Source organism: Phlebotomus argentipes, unplaced genomic scaffold, assembly GCF_947086385.1.
Source record: "Phlebotomus argentipes unplaced genomic scaffold, Phlebotomus argentipes genome assembly contig_5, whole genome shotgun sequence".
In the NCBI taxonomy this organism is placed as follows: Eukaryota; Metazoa; Arthropoda; class Insecta; order Diptera; family Psychodidae; genus Phlebotomus; species Phlebotomus argentipes.
In genome coordinates, this window is record NW_026776165.1 from 1,509,822 (window position 1) to 1,530,710 (window position 20,889).

The window sequence follows — 20,889 nt, forward strand, 5'->3', positions numbered from 1 at the left end:
TTTCTTTATTATTTATACTCTTCCGCTCTCATAGCAGTTTTCTCTGTGTCTCTCGTGAGGGAACAAAAATCGCACTAATGTTTCTCTCTCTCTCTTGTCAACACAAAATATGGTTTGCATGCTTATTTCTTCATAGTCATCTTTCAAAAACAAAGAATAGATTTTTCTTTATCATAGAGAAGAAACAAAAAACATATGGATTGATAACATCGCCTCGCGCTTCATCCCTCACGCAATATTATTTCACTTACTAAATAGTTAATATTTTATCTTTCTCCCTCTTTTTCTTTTCTGCTAACTCTTTCTGTCATACAAAAGACGTGTTTTACATTCATTCTGAGTGTGTTTTTTTCTTTTATTCTTTCCTTCAGGGTGTATATTTTCTTACTCTGTGTGGGTGTGTGTGTGTGTGGATCAGTGTGAATCACACGCTCATTATCTATTTTATTTTTATATGCACTTTTCACGGTGAAAAGGTAGTTATCTATATTTTATTATATTTTAAAAGATAAACAAAAAATGATCTCCACTCTTCACTCACACAACTCTCGCCTTCCCCTCTCCCCACTCCACTCTCTTTCTCTCTCTCTCTCTCTCGACGCCTCGACTTATCCTTATTAAATACAACATTCTCCTCTCATTGTTATTTTATACATAATTTACTGTATATCTGTATATATAATATATTTATATAAAAAGCGAAACGAAGGGCTCAAGAGTGGGGAAAGGGAAAATTACAAGACTCCCTCTTAAACACAGCGCGAGAGGGAGAGAGAGGGCGAGAGAGAGAGAGAGGCAGAGGACAGACTGTCAGAAGAGTGGAGATGAAGAAATCATAGTAATCTCAATGCTCACGTGATCCGAAATGCAGGCCTACTCCTCATCGCTCAGCTCCTCGTATTGCGCCGAGAGCAGCGGCTTCGGCTCCGGCGGTGGCGGTCGGCTCTCCTCGCTGCTCTTCGCAATGGCCACCGCGGCGATGCTCGTGGGCGGTGCCTGGGCCACAACGTTTAGGGCGCTGAAGGGATACGGATAGGCGCTGGCGGAGAAGCTCGTCACCGACGTCGCCGGGACGAAGCTCTGCTGCTTCATCATCACACCAGCTGACGTCGCCTCATCGCCCGCCGCGTCGCTCGCCGCCGTCTTCTCCACCACGACCTCCATCTTTCCGTACGCTGCCGCCGCCGCTGCCGCTGCCGCCGCCGCCTGCTTCATGTGCACCATCTCGCGCAGCTCACGCTCGCGCTCCATCGTGTCACTCCGCTTCTCGTCCTCCGTGCGCATCGCCTCCACAATCCTGTTCTTCACATAGCAATCCAGCGCAAATTGAGTCTGATGGGCGGGAATGGCGCCGTGCTGCCGCCGATCTGAGTCGTTCAAGTGATAAAACGCCCCGCTCGGCTCTGGCGACGCCTCCGACACAGTCACGGCCGTGGACTTGAGTGCGGCCGCATGATTGGGACTCGGCGCTGTCATTCTCATGCCGCTCACTTGTCTCACATCCTCAGCACCGTCATCCTTGTCGCCAACCTTGCCCTCTTCCTTCTTCATCTCCTCCGCGGCCGCCTTCTTCAGTCTGTCCACCGTCACGACGCCCTCCTTCCCACTCAGCCGTCTGCCCCACTGATCCGCCAACAGCACGTCCGCCGACGGATACTGCATGAACTGCGTCTGCCGCAGCGGATGGAAGGGATTCGGCCCGAAGTCCTTCTGAATGATGGAGTCTGTGAGCTGTCCAATCGTGATGTTCTTCGTCATCACTGGCCCGGCAGACGGCATTCGCGTGTCTGGCTCATTGTCGAAGCCTATCTTTATCACATTCGCCGCCTGGGAGCCACTCGAGCCGCTGCCGGCGCTTCCACTGCCGCCTCCAGAACTGCCAGAGCTGCCGCTGTTCTCATACACAGAGCCACCGTGCAGATCACGTCCAGCAAACTGCAGGGAAAGAAAAAACAAGACGGTTACATTGACCAGGAGATAATTAGACACTTGTTGATAGGGTGAAAACACTCACGAAAGCTGTCTTGTGGAGAGCTCTACTGACGGACACCGGCGGTGGTTCCGATGCACTCTGGTTGATCTGATGCGTGATGATAGCGTCAATCAAATTGGCCGCAGTCAGTGTTCCATCTGTCGATCTCGGCGGTCCCAAGGATCTGTGGAGACACATCAATCAATCAATATCTCACTCAAGTCAATCCCAAATTCTCCCAATTTGTCCTCACCGTTCCGTTCTCTCGCGATCACGGTCCAGAATCTGTCGAGCAGTGACTTTTGGTGGTTCATAAGATGTCGATTGCGCCATGGCCAGACGCCTCTGTTGCTCTTGCTCCACAGCAGCCTTCTCCATTTCGGCATTGTGCAGAGCCGCCGCTCTCTCTTCATTCGCACTCGCCAGCATCGCATCGCGCTCCATCAAGCGCTCGTGGTCAGAGTGAAGCTCACGCTCATGGTGTCCATGTCGCTCCATCATCTCATGCGCACCCGGATGACTGTCACGTCCCGAAAAGTGATCCTCTCGACGTTCCCTCTCGAATTGCATCTCCTCAAATGTCCCTCCAGGCATGTGCGATGCGTGTCTCTTTTGCGACTCCAACTTCTCGAGCTGCAACACAAGAAATCACAGTTAGTAGAGAGCTAAATCAAGCAAAGCTCCCCAGTCAAATGTTCTACCTGCTGCAGCTGTTGGAATTGCTGATGCTGGTGCAACTGGAAAGCCATGTGGTGGAGGCGGATGTCGTGATGCGTGGCAGGACTGCCCTGGAAAGTGGGTGGGCGTTTGTCCTGCGGCACGGGCAACAGTGGCTGCTGCACAGCCACATCCACGAGCGACGAGAACGCCTCGTGCCCTGCAAGAGTGGCACCGGTTAGAGCACGCTCGCGCTCCTTCACTGCTCCAGCCATTCGCTCACCTGGCGGCGGGTAGTGATGCTGCATCACGTGCAGTCGATTCGGTGCCGGACTCGAAGGTTTCGAGCCCGAAGTATTGTGGCGCTGAATCACGCCCTGACGCTGGGGCGGCGGCGGTGTTTTCAGCGATCGATTGAGACTGTCAAACACAAACGAAGACTGGTAAATAAAAATCCATTCGCGGAATTGTTAGAGCAAACTTATCCAACTTACCTATTCGTATTGTCCGCCGGCGAAGATCTGCTCATGTAATCACTGCGCTGACGCTCCTTATCGTAGTACATCGCCACAGATCCAGCATTGATCGTGGCCACATTTCGCGGCGAATGTGCATCTTTCTCGGACGTCGGCTGAGCCGATCTTGCACCGCGCGACTGTCCGTGCATCTGTTGCGACGTGAAATAGTCATTCACAATGATCTGTCGCGAGCTAAGCTGCTGCTGATCCATGCCGAAGGAGCGCGCATAGGGAGTGTAGTTCGCCTGCGGACTGCTCTGTGGAGGCGGCGGTGGTGGCTGCGCCGGACTCTGTCGGCTGTTCTTGTAGTACTCATACACGCGGTGCTTGTCATTGAGATGATGGGGCGGCATGTGCACCGGTGTGCCCTGCGTGATACTCCCAATCTTCTCAGGCGCCGGCTGTGCGGCTGCATCAAAGCGAGGCGACGCATTGGGCGGCGCCTGGAGCAGGAAAGTGGCCGGTTGGCTCACGGAACTCACAGGCGTGCCGTGCGTGATGGAACCCTTGGGATTCGCCGACGTGTGGGGCGGCGGTTGCTGCATTGTTGGCTTGGGACTCATCTTGCTCTTCATCATCGTGGCGGCCGTGACAGGAGTGGCTCTGGTCGCCGGCACCTGATGATACATCTGCTGCTGCCCCACGGAAATGGGCACAAACACGGATGGTGACTTGGCCGATCGACCGCCTGTGCGCATTAAGCAAGAATTAGCAAATAAATCACAACATTTGCCACTTCTCTGACACAACTCACCTGGCCCTTGTTGCTGATGATATCCTTGGTGTGTCTGGTAGATGTGATTCGGCGACACTGTCTGCTGCGGCAGACTCATCTGCGTCGTCCCAGCATCCGTTCTCAGCATTGCCACCACATTGTTGGCCATCTGTTGCTGTGTAGGCGGTGGATTCTTTGCCGACGGCACCATTTCCCTCGTCTGTTGCTTCTTCACGCTCAAATCCAGCGTTTGTGGCTCCGGCTCAGTTCGCATCGCCGCGTACATCTTCATCGTGTCCTTCTGCATCTCCGCCGTGGCCGGTGACATCACTTTTGTGAGCGGAACTGGTGTAATTGTTGCCGCAAACTGTCCGGCTGCCGCCTGAGACACGCCCGGATGATGCTGTGGCGGCTGCTGACCAGCCATCAGTGCGCGATTCTGGCTATTCAGTACGGAAATCGTTGCCAGCGTGTCGGACGGATGCGGAGGCTCCTTCACTTCACGCATGTACAACTCCGGCCGCGGCTCCATGGCAAATGGCGTCTTGATGATGCCCACCTTCGCCGGTGTCGTCAATTGCGGCCCAGAAGTCTTCAAACTCCTCTCAATCACATTCAGCACCACATCGCGAACATTCTGCGGCGGCGAAGAGACATCACGCGGTCCATTTTGGCCAGAGAATGGCAGCATCGTGATGGTCGTCTGATTGGGATACAACAGCACTTTGGGACTCTGTCTGTTGGCTGGTGACAACTCATTCTCCTCATCCGCCGTCTCCGTGGCCGACGAATCACACTCCTCCACACTTTTCATCGAGTGACGCTTCGCCGGCTCTGGCTGCGGCAGGCGTTCCTCCTCTGACTTCTTCACCATCCCCATCTGACCAGCTGCCATTGCGTCCACCTCGAGAGATAATTTCCCGGTGGGAACAACTCCCACTGATGGCATTTGCCCAGGCGCTGCATTTGTCGGCGGACTCTCAGCCGACGCCGTGTCACTATTTGCCTCTCTTTCATCGCACGACGACGTGCTGAAGTCCGACTCGTCCACATCCGAGAGTTCGCCCTGCATCTCCCTCATCTCGCCCGGATTTTTCTTGTAGTACTCCGCCACCGCCTCCTCCAGACCACATTTCTTCCTGTTCACCGAGTAGAACATCCTCACCGTGGCCGCGGGCTTGCCCATCACCTCTTCTAGCTTCTGCCAGTTGTGACCCCACTCGCCAAGCGCCCCCTTGAGCCGCCCCACCTCCTCATCCGTGAACACCGCCGTCTGAATGTGTGGCGCCAACTTTCGCCTGATCCTGATCAAGCAAGCCGAGCAGCACTTCTGCACGCCCGGCGGAATCTGGAATTCCGCCACAATTGCATCACGAATCTCTGGCGCCAGATCAAACAGACGCGTCGGCAGATTCCTGAAGCGCTTCACGCGATCCTTCGCATTGGGACATGTCGGCAGTGGACAGCTGGAGTACTTGGAGCGCAGCGACTTGCACTGGCACGTGTTGCAAACACGCGCTCCGGCCACGAGACTCGCCTCTGGGATGCCATACTGCTTGCACCGGCTCTTCTCCAGCGGCCGACTCCGAGAGCACAGCGACGCCTTGCACACGAAGCAGAACTGGAGGACATCTGCAAAGGGAAAACAATCGATTTAAAGCAATTTCATTGCGTATTCACACTGAGGAATTACTGAGATTAACTCTTTTTTATTCCTCCACCAATCGATTGAGTGCTTTTATATGAGAATTTTCAGGAAAATCATAGATTTTCCATAGACAAAATTCAAACTGAAAACATTTCAAGTGAGCAATTCAAACTTTTACACCAAATATTACACTCAATTTCCTGTTCAAAGCGAATCAAAAGTGCATCTGATCTCAATTGAATGAAGAGCTCTCGAATAAACATTAATCATTCACAGCATATCAGCAAATAATTCATCAATTCCTCCTCTAAGAGCGCAAATCAATGGAAAATGTAATTATTCAACAGCTGGAAATGCCATCAAAGGGAATTATTGATCAAGAATATCGCGCAATAATCAATATTTCATACATCATCATATTTATCAATCAAATTTCAGCGAGGAAAAAGTCTTTCCACAACAGAATTACATCAAGTGAAATAATTAAATTGCCTATTGTTTCACTGCAATCACACTTTCCACTTCGAACCCCACACAAAATCTCTCTTCACATTTTGACCACACAGAAAGCTAAGGGATGAAAAGTGGGTGGCAATGCATGAAAGGCGGTGGTTTGAGAAAAAGGAGTAAAATCAATACATTTATTTCCCAGTTTCACTTCTGTTTCTCTCTCTCTCTCTTGTGGAAATTGTGCAAATATAATTATCATTAAAAGATTTATAACTTCAACTCAGCATTTCTCCGATTAAGTCAATATTGCCATATTGTAACCACCACATTTCCTCTCTGCAAATAATATTTCTACCCCTTATTTAAACTCTACCGTTTACTTTTTTATCTCATCACATTCTCTCGTTGCTCTCCAAATTCGCTCATCTTTCCTTTTTTTCCTGTCTTTCCCTTCCGCCTCTTCACGAACTTCACGAGCTCCTCTTCCGCCCTTTCATCCCTCAAACACACACACAGGGTGGAATCATACAGTGAAGAATCAATTGACACATGGACAAGATGCAATCGAGAGGAAAAATTTTCAATTGAGATAATGAGAAATGGAAGGAAATCAAAGGCAAAGAAAATTGAGCGGCAAATTTCTCTCGGGAAGGCACAAAATACACAGTGTTAAATGTGATATTCCATCCGGAATCGAGTGGAAAATCCAAACATGCACAGATTTACTGCGTGTGCAAGAGAAGAGGAGGAAGTTAATTGGGAATGTTAGTGTCAATATTAAATGAATGATACATTTGCCGTGATTAAGAGACAAAATGAATTACATTTCTCTCATATTTAATATGTGAAACCCGCACCACACAAAATTCACTCTCTGCATTCGCGGGAAAAGCCGGAAAATTCACTCCCCTCTCTAAATTCGACACAGCGCACACATTTTCCACTATTTGCCAACGAGGGATTTTTCAACAGAAAACCCTCGATTGACACCGGAGAATGATATGATTTCTGAGGGTCCCACAAGCGCCCTGAGGGCGAAATTCTCCAAATTAAGCGATGAATTCAGAAGAAAAGACACTGTTTGAACAGGATTGCGCCTAAGGTGAAAAAAAAGCTTTCAAGAGAGATTTATAGAATGAGAAATGATTATCCAAGTCAGACTTTCTCCCTCTGATTTGGACCTTTCAAAGACATAAAAACGACTGAGGACAGAATGACCAAACTTGAACATCAAATTGCATAAGATTTTTCCAGTAGAAATTCAGTGAAAAACTTCAAAAACCTATTCATTCAGTCAAATTTACCCTTCCTCATCATCATCACAAGGCATGGAAAATCTCATTTGACTCACAATTAAAGAAGCCAACTGACCCTTGGTAGTAAAAATAAAATCATGTTAATTAATCAGAAATGAACCACAAATCTCCTCATTGAATTTCCTCTCCGTGAAATTTAATCAAATCACGCTTGAATGATTCAAAAACAATTCAGCAAAATGAAGAACAAACAGATGAATTTTCAATTGAATGATTTTCAGAGGTTTTTCTGTATGTACAAAATCATCCATCATCCCTTCCAAATTATACCTGCGCAGATCGCAACAGTCATACAACAAATCATGTCTAATTGGGAATTTATCTAGTAATCAATGCGTATTACCGAAACAGTTAATATCACACAATCGAAAAAGCAAACAACAATTGATTAAAATTTTAACAATTCATCATTTCAATGAATTTATGTATGATATTTGCAGATTTTCTGCCTGCGTCTTAATATCACAACAAACTTCCGAAGGGGAAATTCTCATGACGAGAGAGGAGAAATGCTCCATGGAAAACAGTCAGTTATACTTTTCCAACCAGTCAAATGATATAAAATCTCACGTTTCACCAAAAATATCCTCAGTTGCAATTCAGATAATCGTCCTTCTGCACATTTTCCGCGCATCGACAGCATCACCAAAAATACAACACTGAATTATCGTGCGATTTATTTATTTTTTGCAAAACTGTGAATAATTTTAGCAAAATCTCCAAATCGGAAGTAAATTTTTTTTTTTTAGAGTTTGTGACTAATTGTTTTGTGTCTCTTTGCAAAGAAATAACAGCAAAAAAAAGACACACACACACACACTCGTATATAGGCAATATACAAATGCGTTCACAGCGAGTGGAATACAAAACGCACCATCAAATTAATTACAAGTCAATTAATTATTCAAAAGTCAGCATGAAGGCAAAATGTTTGAAAATTGTATAAAGAGAATTTTTGTTTTTTCTCCTTTCTATTCTCATTCTTTTGACTTTCTAGAGAGAGAGAGAGCAAAAAAAAACACCACTTTATCCCACCTTTTGTAAAATTAAATAATAATGAGACTGCCACCCTCTTCACATTTTTCTTCCCCTCCTCTGTAATTCTCTAAGATTCACCAATTAAGAATTCCAGATGAAAGAATGCGACACTCATCAAAGAGATTTTTAGCACATTTTAAATATCTTTATGACACTCTATAATTTGTATAATAAGACAGCACGACATTCCTTACTATCTGGCCTTTGAACTTCTTTCATTAGGTGTTGCTTATGTTATTAGTGGATAAACGTGGTTATTTTGGACACATCTCAACTTTGTCATGGTAGAGAAATTGTCAGAATGACCACGAAAATTTGTGTTAAAGGTAACACTTGAATGAATGAAGTGACACTAATTAGTGAGGACAATTGAACCACTCTCGCAATACCAAAAGTGCAGTGAAGAGACAGTTAATTATGTTCAACTACTGGAATGTGGCAAGTGGTCAGCAGATTCCTGACCTCATCCTGGACATTGGCGCTCCGCCTTCAAAGAGATTCGCCGTGCACAGTTCTCTAGTCATCCATCACAGTCACTACCTGCGAAACCTCTTGGAGGACTGCCAAGAACCTGAGAAGACTCTCTACCTTCCCACCATCTCCAGCGAGCAGTTCAGCATTCTCCTCAACTACATGTACACTGGCTTCCTGGACATCACCGCCGAGAGCGTCTTCAGCGTCCTCCTCGCCGCCCACACGCTGCACATGCCCAAAGTCCTGGAGATCTGCACGTCCTTCATGCTTCAGCATCAACTTAGAACCGAGTGGAACTACATGGGCGCCGGAACGCAGGCTTCCGATGGTGTCAGAGACATTGAGAACATCAGACAGTGTGTGAAGATTGTCAAGCCAATCGCCAGTAAAGCACGAAAGACAGACTTCAACTTCATCTCATCGCCGTCGGCATGCATTTTCCTGCCCAGCGCATCTGAGACACCCTTCAGGGCGGTCAGCAACACCTTGCTGCCGCCCAGTGAAGAGGACAGAACGACCAAGAGCCCACCAGGATGTCTGCGAGACCGAAACACACCCACAAACTCTCCCCAAGGCGATGATAGCACCACCAAGAGCGACAATCCCAACTCTTCCCGAGCAATTGTGGACATTGCCAGTTGCGATGGTCCCGTGAGATTCCGCCGTGTCCTCAATCTGGCCATCTTCACAGATTCCTCCTCCTCCTCACCGCGACGCGACAGTGAGGAATCTCAGGAGATGCCCATCTTTCGCCGCACAGCACCCAAGAAGCCATCAAAGCCAACCGCAACGAGTCAGCAGAACAGTGAAATCTTCTCCTGTTTGCACTGCAAGCACACCTTTCGCTCGCAATACTGCTACTTGAAGCACGCCAAGCGCCATCTCTACCCACCAGAAACCACCTCTCAGCCTCAGTCACCCCACCAACTACCCTCCGTCTCGCCCAAAGCCCCCGAAGAGTCCACTCAGAGCACCAATGTGCAGTATTATCCGTGCAAAATCTGCGGTTGTAAGTTTCCCAGCTACTACTTTGTCCACAAGCACAGGAAAATGTGCCACAGAAACACTCACGAGGAGTAACAATGCAGTTGCGGACAAAGGGCTATCCCTCTGCCCATCCCTTCTCATAATTGCCACCCACCCACCCACACTCGGCCAATCGATTCATCGAATGTATGAATAAATAAATTTCCCTCTGCAACTCACACACATTCAGTCATTTCCCCATGAAAAACAATTGAGATGAAAAATCAGTGAATAAACAAATCAATACAATTTATCTGATTTTAAACAAACACACACAAATACACAGGAAATCAAATACACAATTTTACTCCAAATATGCTGAATTTTGCAAAGGCATGAGCATAGAAATAATGCTGAGAAATTGAATTTGTACAACATCAGAAAAAAAAACATATCAATAAAGAGACTTTTCTTCCCCATAAAAAACCTATATAAAACTGAAAATTTTCTCTCCTTGAGAGGTTTGAAGAATTTTGTTAGTGTGCAAAAAATCCAATAAAAATATGTGAGAAATGACTAACAATTTGTCACTGTTCATCAACTCAGACTTCAAACAATGTGAGAATTCTTATTTATTTACAAACTATCATATCTTGTGTAGAATCTCAATTCCTCACTACCGAAACTGTCTGTTCTACTTCAGTTCAAATCCCACAAATACCTACAATTTAGCAATAAAACCCATCACTTGCTTAAGAGAGAAGATAAAACCGTGTGACTCATTGAAAAACCTCCAAATAGAGAAGCTAGAAAAATTCTCCCTTGAACCCAACACGCGAACGCAAAGAGACAACGGGGAAAAAAAAACACTCACCTTTATCCACTGCAATGATTTCCGTTGAGTCATCTTTACCAGTTCTTTCCAGTGTGATGCTGCGTGAAGAGTCGAATAAAGATAGAATTAGTAAGAAAGAAAAAAAACACATACAAATCCATCAATATCACGCACCGCGAGACTCTATGGAAAATTTCAGGAATTTGCTGATGAAGGAAAAACTCACCTCAAGTCCTTCTTAGTCGTCGCATGTGACTCCATTTGATGGAGAGGCACTGAGATACTGTCAATTGCACCATAATTTTGACTGGTGTTTTGTTCGTTGGCCGACGCGTCGCTTGGCGTGCCGGAAAAAGCCTCCGACTGCTGGTGATTCTGTCCGCCACTCTCGCTCGGTTCCACATGATTCTGGCCGGCTGTCGTCGTGGTCACTTGACTCGTGGTCTGCGTGAGAAAAGACTGGCTCGTCTCATGTTCACTGGTGCCACACTCTTGGCCGCTACTCGACGCCGCCAGGCTGTTCACTGGCGTCTGGCCGACCACAGCCACATTGGCCGGCGCGGACGCACTACTGCTGGCCGCGGACACTGGAGTGGCTGCGCCACTAGCGGTTGAAGTGTTTGCCGCTGCGCTATTTTGACTGCTGGCCGTTGATGTTGCCGTGGAGCGATCACGGCCGCCAATCTTCTGCTGCTGTTCGCGCTGCAATCTGCAAAAGAACACACAAGAGTCAGCCAAAAAGTCACCAAACACCCAAAATTCCAATCTCACCTTGTCGTCACGCCAGTTGTTAGTGCATCAATAATACATTGAGACTGATTTATTGTCGACTTTTGAGGATTCTTCGAACTTCTCGTCCTCTGACGTGCCTTTCTCAGCAACTGCTTGTAGTTGTCCGTCTTCTTACTCAAGTAGTAATATCTAACACAGTCCTGCAAACACAAATCAGCGATATTAAACACGTCATCAGTGTCACATTTCACAAATGTGCAGAACTTTGCCTTACCTGTGCAGTTTTTCGATCTAAACTGGCTGCAATTGCCCCAAAGTTCTTGGGATGTTGCAGAAATTTCTCCTTAAACATCTCCTTCTCACCAGTCGTCCACAGATTCAAGTGTTGACGATCCTACAATGCAGCGGAAATTGTGAATTGGGTCATGCTCTATATATCTCAGCCATGCTGTGAAATACCTTGAAATCAGCCTCCATGTCAGCCATAGCGCCGTTTTCATTTATGAAGAAGTACTTCTTCTGGTGCGCATCGAGCATGAGTGGTGGTATTACAGCATAAGAGCGCATCTTCTTGTCCTCCATTGCCTGCAAAGTGAAATAAAAAGAACAGTGAAAGCATGACTATCTGACACACAACGCACACGCTGCAGTGCTCGGGGAAAAACACACACCTGCTCTTGAAGACCATCCATAATCTCTTCCAAATCAGCCTCAGACTTTATTCGCGAACCCACACGATTGAATCTCTCCTTATCTTCGCGCTGTTTTCGCAGTTCCGGGAACACTTTCTCAAAGAACTCACGATTCTTCGCCTCCTTCGTCTTCCGCTTGGCGCTGCCCTCGGTCTTCTCCACCCGCCTCAGCCACTCCTGCGACTTCTGGAAGTAGCACTCAGCAAATGCCACGCTCCGTGCCGACTTCTCCGACTTGATCTTCTGACAGTGCAGCAGGAGCTTCGGCTTAAAGGCCACATTCCGCTGAATAACATCCCGGCACGCCTCCACATCGGACGGCTGATTGTACAGCGGCAGATCAATGGGCGGACCCAGACTAGTCAGCATTGCGTGCGCCAGGGAAGCCTTCCTCTTGTTCTCCGCATAGATCTTCTGCGCCAAGCTGCGGTGCTTCGGCAGCGTCTCGGACGTCTCCTCTGTGGCGGGTGGCTTGGCTGACGCCTCCTGGAGCGATGCCTCTTTCTTCTTCAGCGACTCAATCGACTTCTCCACCTTCCCAATCTCACTGTCCACCTTCGAGATCTGCTGCAGCAAGTCGTCCTTCGTGGCGCGCAACTCCTCGGCGGAATCGGGTGTGGGTGAGATCGCCTCCACTTGAGGATGATAAGCTCCCGCTGCTGGTGGAGCGTCTGGCACCTCAATCTTCAGCATGCCCGGCGCCTCACCCAAGCGAATCCTCTTCAAATATCCCGCCGACTGCGCCTCCGGATCCTCAACCTTCAGCATTCCTGTCGTCTCATCCACACAAATTCTCTTGATTCGCGGCTGATAGCCAGACCCTTGATCTTGCTCCTCAATCTTCAGCATACCTTGGCCATCACCCAGGCAGATCCTCTTGATGCCCGGCTGCCCGTCCAACTCATGCTCAGGCGCTGCTGGGATCTGACGCGTCTGCGCCGAAGGCATAAAACTCCCGGCTCCATACGGCAGTAGTGAGATTCGCTGGCGATTCTCCACAATTCCAGGCGGTGGCGCCTCGTGCATGGCCGGCCCGGCACTCCCACCGCCGCCCACCATCAAGCTGTTTGTCGCCGAGGACACATTCGACACGAGACGATGGTAGTCCATCTGGTGCACCTGCAAGAAGCATTCCAGCATCAATTTGACAAACTCTACTCTAGGTACAGATCGAATCTATTATGGTAGAAAATAAACTTGCATTGGCTGGCATTTTGTAGGGAGTCTCTCTGTATTGACCCACCTGCCTGTAGGGGATCTGCTGGCTGTACCGCGCCCCCGGATCGCGCACCACCGTGCCCGTGTAGTACGTGGTGGCGACAGTCCGCGGCGGCGACATTGGACTCGAGCGGCTGACCTTCTGCATGGGTGCCTGCAGCTTCCCCACGTAGCCCGCCTGGATGTCCATGGGGCGCACCTGCGCCACCCCCGACGGCGTTCCCGGTGGCGGCACTGACCGCACCTGATGTGTCAGTGCATTCGGCTGCTGCTGCCCACCCTGGCCGCCCGTCGTGTCAATCCGCTGCCCATTTGGGCCACCACCTTGCACTAGTCGAACAGCCGCTTCCATCTCATTCCGTCACACCCTGCATCGTCCAATTTGTTTCACAGAGATTTTTCACACACAGACACGAAACTCTCTCTCTCTCTCTCTCGCTCTGGCTCTTTCTCTCTTTCCAGCCTTCTCTAAACTATCGTCTATCACCGGACTTATCACTATTATTAATAACTCGGGTGCTCTTGGGATGGATTATTCTGTGTATAAAAAAAACTGCCCTATTCTCTCTCCTCTCTCTCGCCACCGCGTACAATTACACAAATTCAATCTAACCAACTATATCTTAGAAACTATCTTGCTCGCTTGTCCTCCTATTCACTCTGTCTCTCTTGTGCCACACTGATTCTGGTTCTCGCCCTCACTTTCAGCGCACTCCTGGCCATCCACTGGGCATTTTTTATACGCTTAGCGCCTGCAAAGAAGCCAAATAAGACACTTATTAGTCAGATTGCACACTTCACATCATCATCACATATGGCAGCAGAAAACACACACGCGCCTTTGACCTACAGAGGGTAAATCATGAAAAGCAGACACAAACCACGAGACCACATCACCCAACAACGACACTGCTTTCCAGCAATGAAACACCCTTTGAGACACTGACTGAGAGTGTGAAGAACCCGGAAGTGCGATCTGGCATGAGCCAACTTTTGCCACCATATTGCTCCCCTCCAATACTCTCCACTCACCCTGCAGAGATCACCCTGGGATACCCCAAAAGCCACCCTCGAAGCCTGTTTACCCTGGGATTTCAGGGTGTTTTTCTCCCTCCACCTGCAGAAATCTCAGCACACCCACTTGTTCGCAATCCAGCCACGCAAGACACCCCCAGAGCCCCACCAGCTACCGCGGATGCACCCGGAAAAGGGGACATTTCGCTATGTATGGTGCGCCCCAAAGACACAAGACACCATGTTGGAAATGACAGTGAATTTCGTGTGTTTCTCATTTGATGTCACGTAACGGGATAAGGGCGAGACTAGGACAGCTCCACAGCTTCCCATCCCACTCACTCTCTCACTCCCTCTCGCTCTCGCTCTCACACCCATTCCGCAACACATGCAGTCATCTCGCTCGCATTCGCGTCTCAAACCCAAAACGGAGTGCTATTTATACATTGACGGCAATTTCCTCCTCAAACACACACACACACACACATACACAATCATGCCAAGAATGAGTTAAAAGGCCGTCGTCTGTCAAATATTACAAAAATTATATTGCACGACAGAGCGAGAAGTCCTGATGCGCCCCCCAAAACACAATTATATAAGACAGCATTTTTCCCAATTTCCCCTCTGGCGACAGAGAGACTCTCTCTTTCTCTCTCACTCTATTTTCACCGTGAACTCTCCTCCCTCCGCCCATCGAACAACCCCACATTCACCCTCCCTCCCTCTCCCGTCCCCCTTACCAAAAACGCAAGCCTCTTAAAGTCGCGCCCGGTCGCCAACATTAAAGGTGGCGCAGCACAGAGGAAATTCATCAATTTTCTCTCATCAGCAAAGAAGCACCATTGATATTTTCCCACTCATGGAATTCTCACGCACACACACGCGCGCCCAGATATATCAAAAGACGCAAATTCATCGAGAATTTCCTGACACACGTTTTTCCAACTGACATTTCAAGCTCTTTTTTGCACCCACGAGCGAAAATTCCTGCAAAACGGGGTGATTCAGAGGTCAGTGAGACGTCACAAGCAGCCCAGGAAGTGACAAGAGAGAAAAGGGAGGAGCTGGCGTGGTGCAGAAAGGCAGGCTTTGTGCGTTTACAGACGAGATGCCAAAAGAGTAAAGAGTCTTTGTTGCAGGACAAGGAATTCCCCTACAAAGAGCCTTTAATACATCAAGGATGCATTTGATGGTATTAAACACAATCATTGTCAGATATACAGATTCACGAAAGGATCTAAAAATATGTGAAAACACTGCTTATTCTCGGACACATGAGTATTTAAACCAGTTTTTGAGCTTTACATGCATTTAAGCAATGCAAGGAAGATCAAACTGGAGAGAGAGGTTAGAATCTAATAAGAAAAAACAAAGATATGTCAGGCAATTTAACGACGACATTATTTAGGGAAAAAATAGCGACTTATTAAATACAAAAATAATCGTCTGAGAAAGAAAAAAAAGGATCTCTTTTCCTTGGCAATCTGTTTTCTTGGCACTCAAATTCTTCCTAAATTTAAGCATCATGAGAAAAAATCAATAGTCTGGAAACTACGCCTCAATTTCCCATCGATTCTCTTTAAAGTAAGATGAAAAAAAAAGCAATGACAAGAATTTTCGCTAATAAATACCCTCTTTTTATTCCCGCATTCAACTTGCAAATAGCGCAAATTCCGCCCTAAATTGTTCGCACAACAACAAAAAGATCGAAGAAATGCGAATGCAGGAGGCAATGGAAAGGCAGTATTATCGATTTCCGGACAAGATAAACAACATTTCAGGGTGAAAGAGGGCAGAAAGTGCCACAAACTGGGCGGAAGATGGATACTTATGCAGTGAATCGATAGGAAAGACCTCCCTTTTCTCCGGATTATCACCCCCCAAACATTAAGCCATCTGGCTTTCCTTGCAATTTTCACTCATCACAGCCCCAATATAACCTCAAAGTCAGAGAGAGTGAGAGCGAGAGAGAGACAAAAAGGGATTTCCTTCGCCTGAAATCAGCATTAAAGGTCGTATTTTTAGCCATTTTCTCGTCACTTCGTGTGTGACAGGCAATTGTCATGCCAACTGCCAATAAAAATCACCTTTTTTGCTTGAAAAAATCGCCGCATCTTTTTTTTTCTCCTCTCATTTTCTTCGGCTTTACCTTCGCCACACTTCAATTGACCGGGAGAGTGCAGACAAAAAAACACCGTCTTAAGAAATGTACGAGAAGTGGGCAAAAAAAGGTGGTTCTCTCTTGTAAGAAACACGAAAAAATACAAATTTTAGAGGTCTTTTTTCTCTCCACTTCCATCTCTCTCTCGCTCTGTCATTTTGCTTTGTCTCTCCTCCGTCTGCACTGCTTCTTTGCCTCCTTCTCGTCCCCCCGTCTTGCGTGTTGTGTGTGTATTGTGAGAAACTCTTCAATAAATATTATTAATAATAATAAATGGCGAGAAGAGAGGCAAAGATGGTTGAAAATTCTTTCGAGTCTCCCCTTCTCACCGTCGCTCCTCATGGCGGCGCTTGGGTAGAGTGAGAGGGAGTCTGACCCGAGAAAAAGTCTCTCCTTTTTGCCTCTTCTCACACATCAATTCTTATTTTTATGTACCCACAAGAGAGCCTAGCCTATGTACCAACACACACATATACTCCCTATGTACACCCATCAAAGTGAGGTGGAGAAATTTCGTGATAAATAAGAATCGGAAGAAAATACACAATGTTCCAAGTCGATTCTTGTGGCAACACCGCAATTCGCTCTCTCTCTCTCTCTCTTTCTCTCTTTCTCGTTCTCTCCTCCACGTAGATGCTAGCGACATCCTCTCACACCCCTTTTCGAAGCCCCAACTAACAGGCTCCCATCGCGCCGTCTCTCTCGCACTCCGATGCCCGCCCAGGCAAAGAGACGCACACGAGAGCGAGACAAAGTCAGGTTGGGTCGTAGATGGAGCTGTCGTCCATATAGTAGGCGCCTCTATGTATTACAGCGGAAGGTAAATGGGCGGGAGGGAGATGGAGAAACATTTTCAAGACGCATTTTCACTACATCCCACACCACATATCCCGCACTTTTCCACAAAATGTCATTCTTTGACATCTAATGCACCCCGCTAAGCAATTTCCATTGCAGAAAATCTCGCGGAAATTGACTTTTCGCTGCATTTTCTTCGCCTCTGCTTTCTCACACTCCGTCTCACTCACACGCTTCCCGGAGTCACTCACACTCGCACACCAACCTTCCTACACGGATTACAGCAAATGAGGGTGCTTTTTGCACTCAGCCCGGGGTTGGGGATCACGGGGTGGTGTCCCAGGAGTGGGTGGGTGACCCCCGTGGGCGCCCAGCAGCCCGCAAGGGCCGCAATTCGGCTGCAGGGCGCCAGCAAGAGGGCGCTACCATCTCGCCAGAATGGAAATGGTGGCCAAAGCACAGTTATCTGAGCCCATTAATTTCTCCCATTGATTTCTACACTTTCCCACGCGCCCCCTTAGTCACCTGTCGCACCACCTAATCCACACAGTGGCCTCCCGCGTCTGCAGCTGTTCACGGGCCCCCGTCGCAAGCGCCTCAATGTGAGCAGGTCGGGCCTCAACACTGATCGCTGAAAATCACACCTGGAGCGCGGCTAGCAGCACATGGGGCGTCACAACACCATCACGGGCACACACAGAGCACTTTGTCGCACATCACACACCTCAGAATGTCTCAAAATTCCAATTAAAATCCGATAATTAAATTATGTGATAATGTATACGCGATTTTTGCGGACATCTTGTTTTGAACAGGGTTGCAAGATTCCACTTCGAGGTGGCAAGAGTGGGGCGTAGTGCCGAATGTCACCGCGCGCTGACAAAGTGGCGCTGCGCGTGTATTGTAACCAACTTCACGCCGCTAGAATTGCCTCCGCGCGCGCCAGAATGGAAATTCGTGGAAAAACACAGAAAATTGATAAGAAAATGCCCATTTATTACAACAATCATATTCTTTAATCCTCAGCCGAGGGACTCTCGCTGCCATTCAATCAATTACAGCCGCATTTCCATTGAAATCTAACTCGCTCTTGCTGTTATCTATAATCCCATGTGTGATAAAAAACCCCGAGAAAATTCAAAGAAAATCAGTGAAAAAGTACCTCTCGTGCATTGTGGACACATCCATTAAGATGCAGACACACCTCCTATTCATCACCACCGGCTTCCTCGTGCTCCTGGCCAGGGTGAGTAGCAAAACTCTCGGGCGGCGTAATTAGAGTCACAAGGCTGTCTGGCGTGCTACGAATTTTCTCTATCATGTCGACTTCGTCGAAATCCTCACCCACCTCTGGCACCGACTGCGGAATGTCCAATCCCTCCATGCTTGTGCAGTGCTCCTTCTTGGTGGTGAGGAGCTGCAAGAGAGTGACAGCGTGCCGCTGCATGCTCTCGGCCGGCGCCAATTCCGGCTCCGACGACACTGACGATTGGTCATGTTGCTCATAGTGACTCTGCCACTTCCTGGACATGTCGTTTAGTGGCCCAGTGAGGGTGATGGGAATGAGCAAGTGGTACTGGCGACATCGCATCTGCACGCGCACCCTCACGTAGTAGCCAACGCGCGCCCTGCGATACACACCCCCAGTTCTGGGACAAGGGGGCACAATTAGCTGATGATACGCCTTCACGTCCTTCGTCTTCTTCATTGCAATGGCCCGGCGCGGCTCCACCAGGCTTCGGCTGCTAAAGCCCCCCTGAAAGGCGAACTCCTGCAGCAGCTCAGTGATGATAACGGCCGATTTTCCGCGATCTGGAAGACAGAGTCAAGGTGATTCTATAAATACCAGATATTTCTGACATATTTCCTCTGGAATTCCACAAGATAGTGGAAGCGAGATGGTCAAAGAGAACCACATCTTATCACTGAGTCCAATAAAAAATTCAAATCCACAAGGATTAACAGTCAAGAAGATAAAACGTCGTGATTTGGAGGCAACATGAGCTAAAAGTCAATGGTTTTCCACGTTTCCCTTAAGAAAAAGCCTTCCAATATGAAATTCTATACTCACTTCCCACTTGATAGTCCATGAGGACCACGTTGACGTCAATGCTCTCGCCGCTGTAGAATGTAATCCTCGGGATGTGAATGTGGCATCGCGCCGTGATGTCCTCGCGCTGAAGGAAGAAGCGAAAGAGACAGGAAAGCCGTGGTAGGATGACTTTCTCGAATTTCAGTGGTCTGTAGGAGAGTTGAGGAGTGTCCTCGTTGAACTCGAAGATCTTCAGCTCCTTATGCAGGCGCTCCACGAAGAACCTCTTCTTCGCCACAATGTCCAGCGTGTAAGTTACATATCCGTGTGATGATTTGAAACTCGATACCATGAGGTTGGGCAGAAGGAAGCTGAACCCGAAGGAATACGAGCCCTTCTCCATCACTGGTGACGGATTGGAGTTGGCAAAGACAATCACCTCGCGGGACATTATAGTTTGCTGGTCGTAGCAGAGATTATTGGTGGCCAGGAAGAAAGGCAGACCCGCTCCCTCTCTGAAGGCAATCTTCGCTATGCCGCGCAGCATCACCGTGATCATCTTCAGCGCTTGCGGACGCTCCACATCCACAGTTACTTCGCCGGTGATCTTGTCACCGGCAAAGTATATCCCATTCTCACTATCCAAAACTACGCCCAGCCGCATTTCTCCACCGCCAGAGTCACACTGAAAGGCTCTTCTTTGTCTGTTTGCATCAGGAACAGTTACTATTGTGAGATTATTCAGGGACTGGTTTCGCACTCTTCCTCTCTCTCTTTCAGGCCTCTCCCATTATTGAGCCAGCCTCTCTGCCTGAGAACTTTGTCGTTGGCGGAAATCCCGCTCCGGATGGGATTACTTTTGTCGCTCTCATTGTCAGCTTCCAGGACAACAATCCCAACTATGGATGGCTCTTCACGGGCTGTCTCATCTCGACTCGACACACGCTGACCGTTGGTCAAGCGATCCATGAGTATGAAGCACAGATTAAAGACATAGAATAAAACACTGATCCGCCGATCTTCCCTTTCAGCTTCTCAAACTGGCAAGTTGGCCTGGGCAATGTCAATCGCCACTACATGCAGTACTTCGACGTCTCCGACTCAGAGATCCATCCAGCGTACAATGCCGCCAATCTGCACAACAACATCGGCATCCTCATCATGCCAGAAAACATTCCGCCATTCCTTGCCTTGCCAATCTCACTGCCGCCCGACAATATCATCAGCAGTCCCATGTACACGTACTACGGCTTCGGCATCACAGACCCATCGGACTTCAACTCCATCCCAGACATTGTCAAGATGGGCCACACGAATTCCCTGCCGCAAGAGGCCTGCATAGCCATCTTCGGCGGCCAGCTCATCACCAACGGCACCTGGTGCGGTGGCCAATTCATGTCTAGCCTCTGTCACGGTGATCAAGGCGGACCTGTGATCCACGTCCTGCTGAACTACCTCGTGGGCCTGAGTAACTTCTGGATGAATCCCTGCAATAGTGGCAATCCCGACGTCTTCGTGCGCGTGGATTATCACATTACCTGGATCAACACCATTATCGCGGCTCCAATTTCCTGAACACTTTCCTGGAAATCATTTGGAGGAAAATCAATAAATTCATCACTTGAAAAATGCATTAATTCTTCTTTTTTT

The 20,889-nt window shown here is 48.2% G+C and overlaps 4 protein-coding genes across 8 annotated transcripts; 2 read left to right on the forward strand and 2 right to left on the reverse strand.

The window, feature by feature from the left end:
- Positions 1-35: 35 nt before the first annotated feature.
- On the reverse strand, positions 36-18,044 carry LOC132256217 (uncharacterized). Of its 5 annotated transcripts, XM_059752488.1 has the most exons (15): positions 17,733-18,044; positions 13,215-13,983; positions 11,993-13,132; positions 11,781-11,906; positions 11,596-11,715; positions 11,361-11,521; positions 10,816-11,298; positions 10,629-10,687; positions 3,902-5,494; positions 3,124-3,835; positions 2,913-3,049; positions 2,674-2,849; positions 2,226-2,605; positions 2,015-2,156; positions 36-1,935 (listed from the first exon to the last, which is right to left on the reverse strand). In XM_059752488.1, the coding sequence occupies exons 2-15, from the start codon at positions 13,581-13,583 to the stop codon at positions 874-876; spliced, it is 6,660 nt and encodes a 2,219-aa protein (XP_059608471.1). In that variant the 5' UTR covers positions 13,584-13,983; positions 17,733-18,044; the 3' UTR covers positions 36-873. The 5 variants fall into 5 exon arrangements, with proteins under 5 accessions (XP_059608471.1, XP_059608469.1, XP_059608466.1 ...); XM_059752486.1 differs by having other exon boundaries at positions 2,674-3,049; positions 13,257-13,983; XM_059752483.1 differs by having other exon boundaries at positions 2,674-3,049.
- Positions 7,900-10,191, forward strand: LOC132256226 (uncharacterized). Its single transcript, XM_059752512.1, has 2 exons — positions 7,900-8,006; positions 8,662-10,191. The coding sequence occupies exon 2, from the start codon at positions 8,732-8,734 to the stop codon at positions 9,866-9,868; it is 1,137 nt and encodes a 378-aa protein (XP_059608495.1). The 5' UTR covers positions 7,900-8,006; positions 8,662-8,731; the 3' UTR covers positions 9,869-10,191.
- Positions 18,045-18,200: 156 nt separating the features above from the next.
- LOC132256225 (uncharacterized) lies at positions 18,201-20,413 on the reverse strand. The gene is made up of 2 exons (XM_059752511.1): positions 19,279-20,413; positions 18,201-19,019 (listed from the first exon to the last, which is right to left on the reverse strand). Exons 1-2 carry the CDS (start codon positions 19,901-19,903, stop codon positions 18,415-18,417), a joined length of 1,230 nt encoding a protein of 409 aa, XP_059608494.1. The 5' UTR covers positions 19,904-20,413; the 3' UTR covers positions 18,201-18,414.
- LOC132265872 (brachyurin-like) lies at positions 20,317-20,814 on the forward strand. The gene has a single exon (XM_059766659.1). The coding sequence runs from the start codon at positions 20,317-20,319 to the stop codon at positions 20,812-20,814; it is 498 nt and encodes a 165-aa protein (XP_059622642.1).
- The last annotated feature ends 75 nt before the right edge of the window (positions 20,815-20,889 follow it).

Excerpts from the sequence above, each read along its gene's own strand:
- LOC132256226 (XM_059752512.1), top strand. The coding sequence starts at position 8,732 with ATGTTCAACTACTGGAATGTGGCAAGTGGTCAGCAGATTCCTGACCTC.
- LOC132256217 (XM_059752483.1), bottom strand. The coding sequence starts at position 13,583 with ATGGAAGCGGCTGTTCGACTAGTGCAAGGTGGTGGCCCAAATGGGCAG. Across the intron at positions 13,133-13,214 it reads CCTACAAAATGCCAGCCAAT|GTGCACCAGATGGACTACCA; the intron begins GCAAGTTTATTT and ends TGCTTCTTGCAG. Across the intron at positions 3,050-3,123 it reads CCGGCGGACAATACGAATAG|TCTCAATCGATCGCTGAAAA; the intron begins GTAAGTTGGATA and ends TGTGTTTGACAG.
- LOC132256225 (XM_059752511.1), bottom strand. The coding sequence starts at position 19,903 with ATGCGGCTGGGCGTAGTTTTGGATAGTGAGAATGGGATATACTTTGCC. Across the intron at positions 19,020-19,278 it reads CATGGACTATCAAGTGGGAA|ATCGCGGAAAATCGGCCGTT; the intron begins GTGAGTATAGAA and ends TCTGTCTTCCAG.
- LOC132265872 (XM_059766659.1), top strand. The coding sequence starts at position 20,317 with ATGCAGTACTTCGACGTCTCCGACTCAGAGATCCATCCAGCGTACAAT.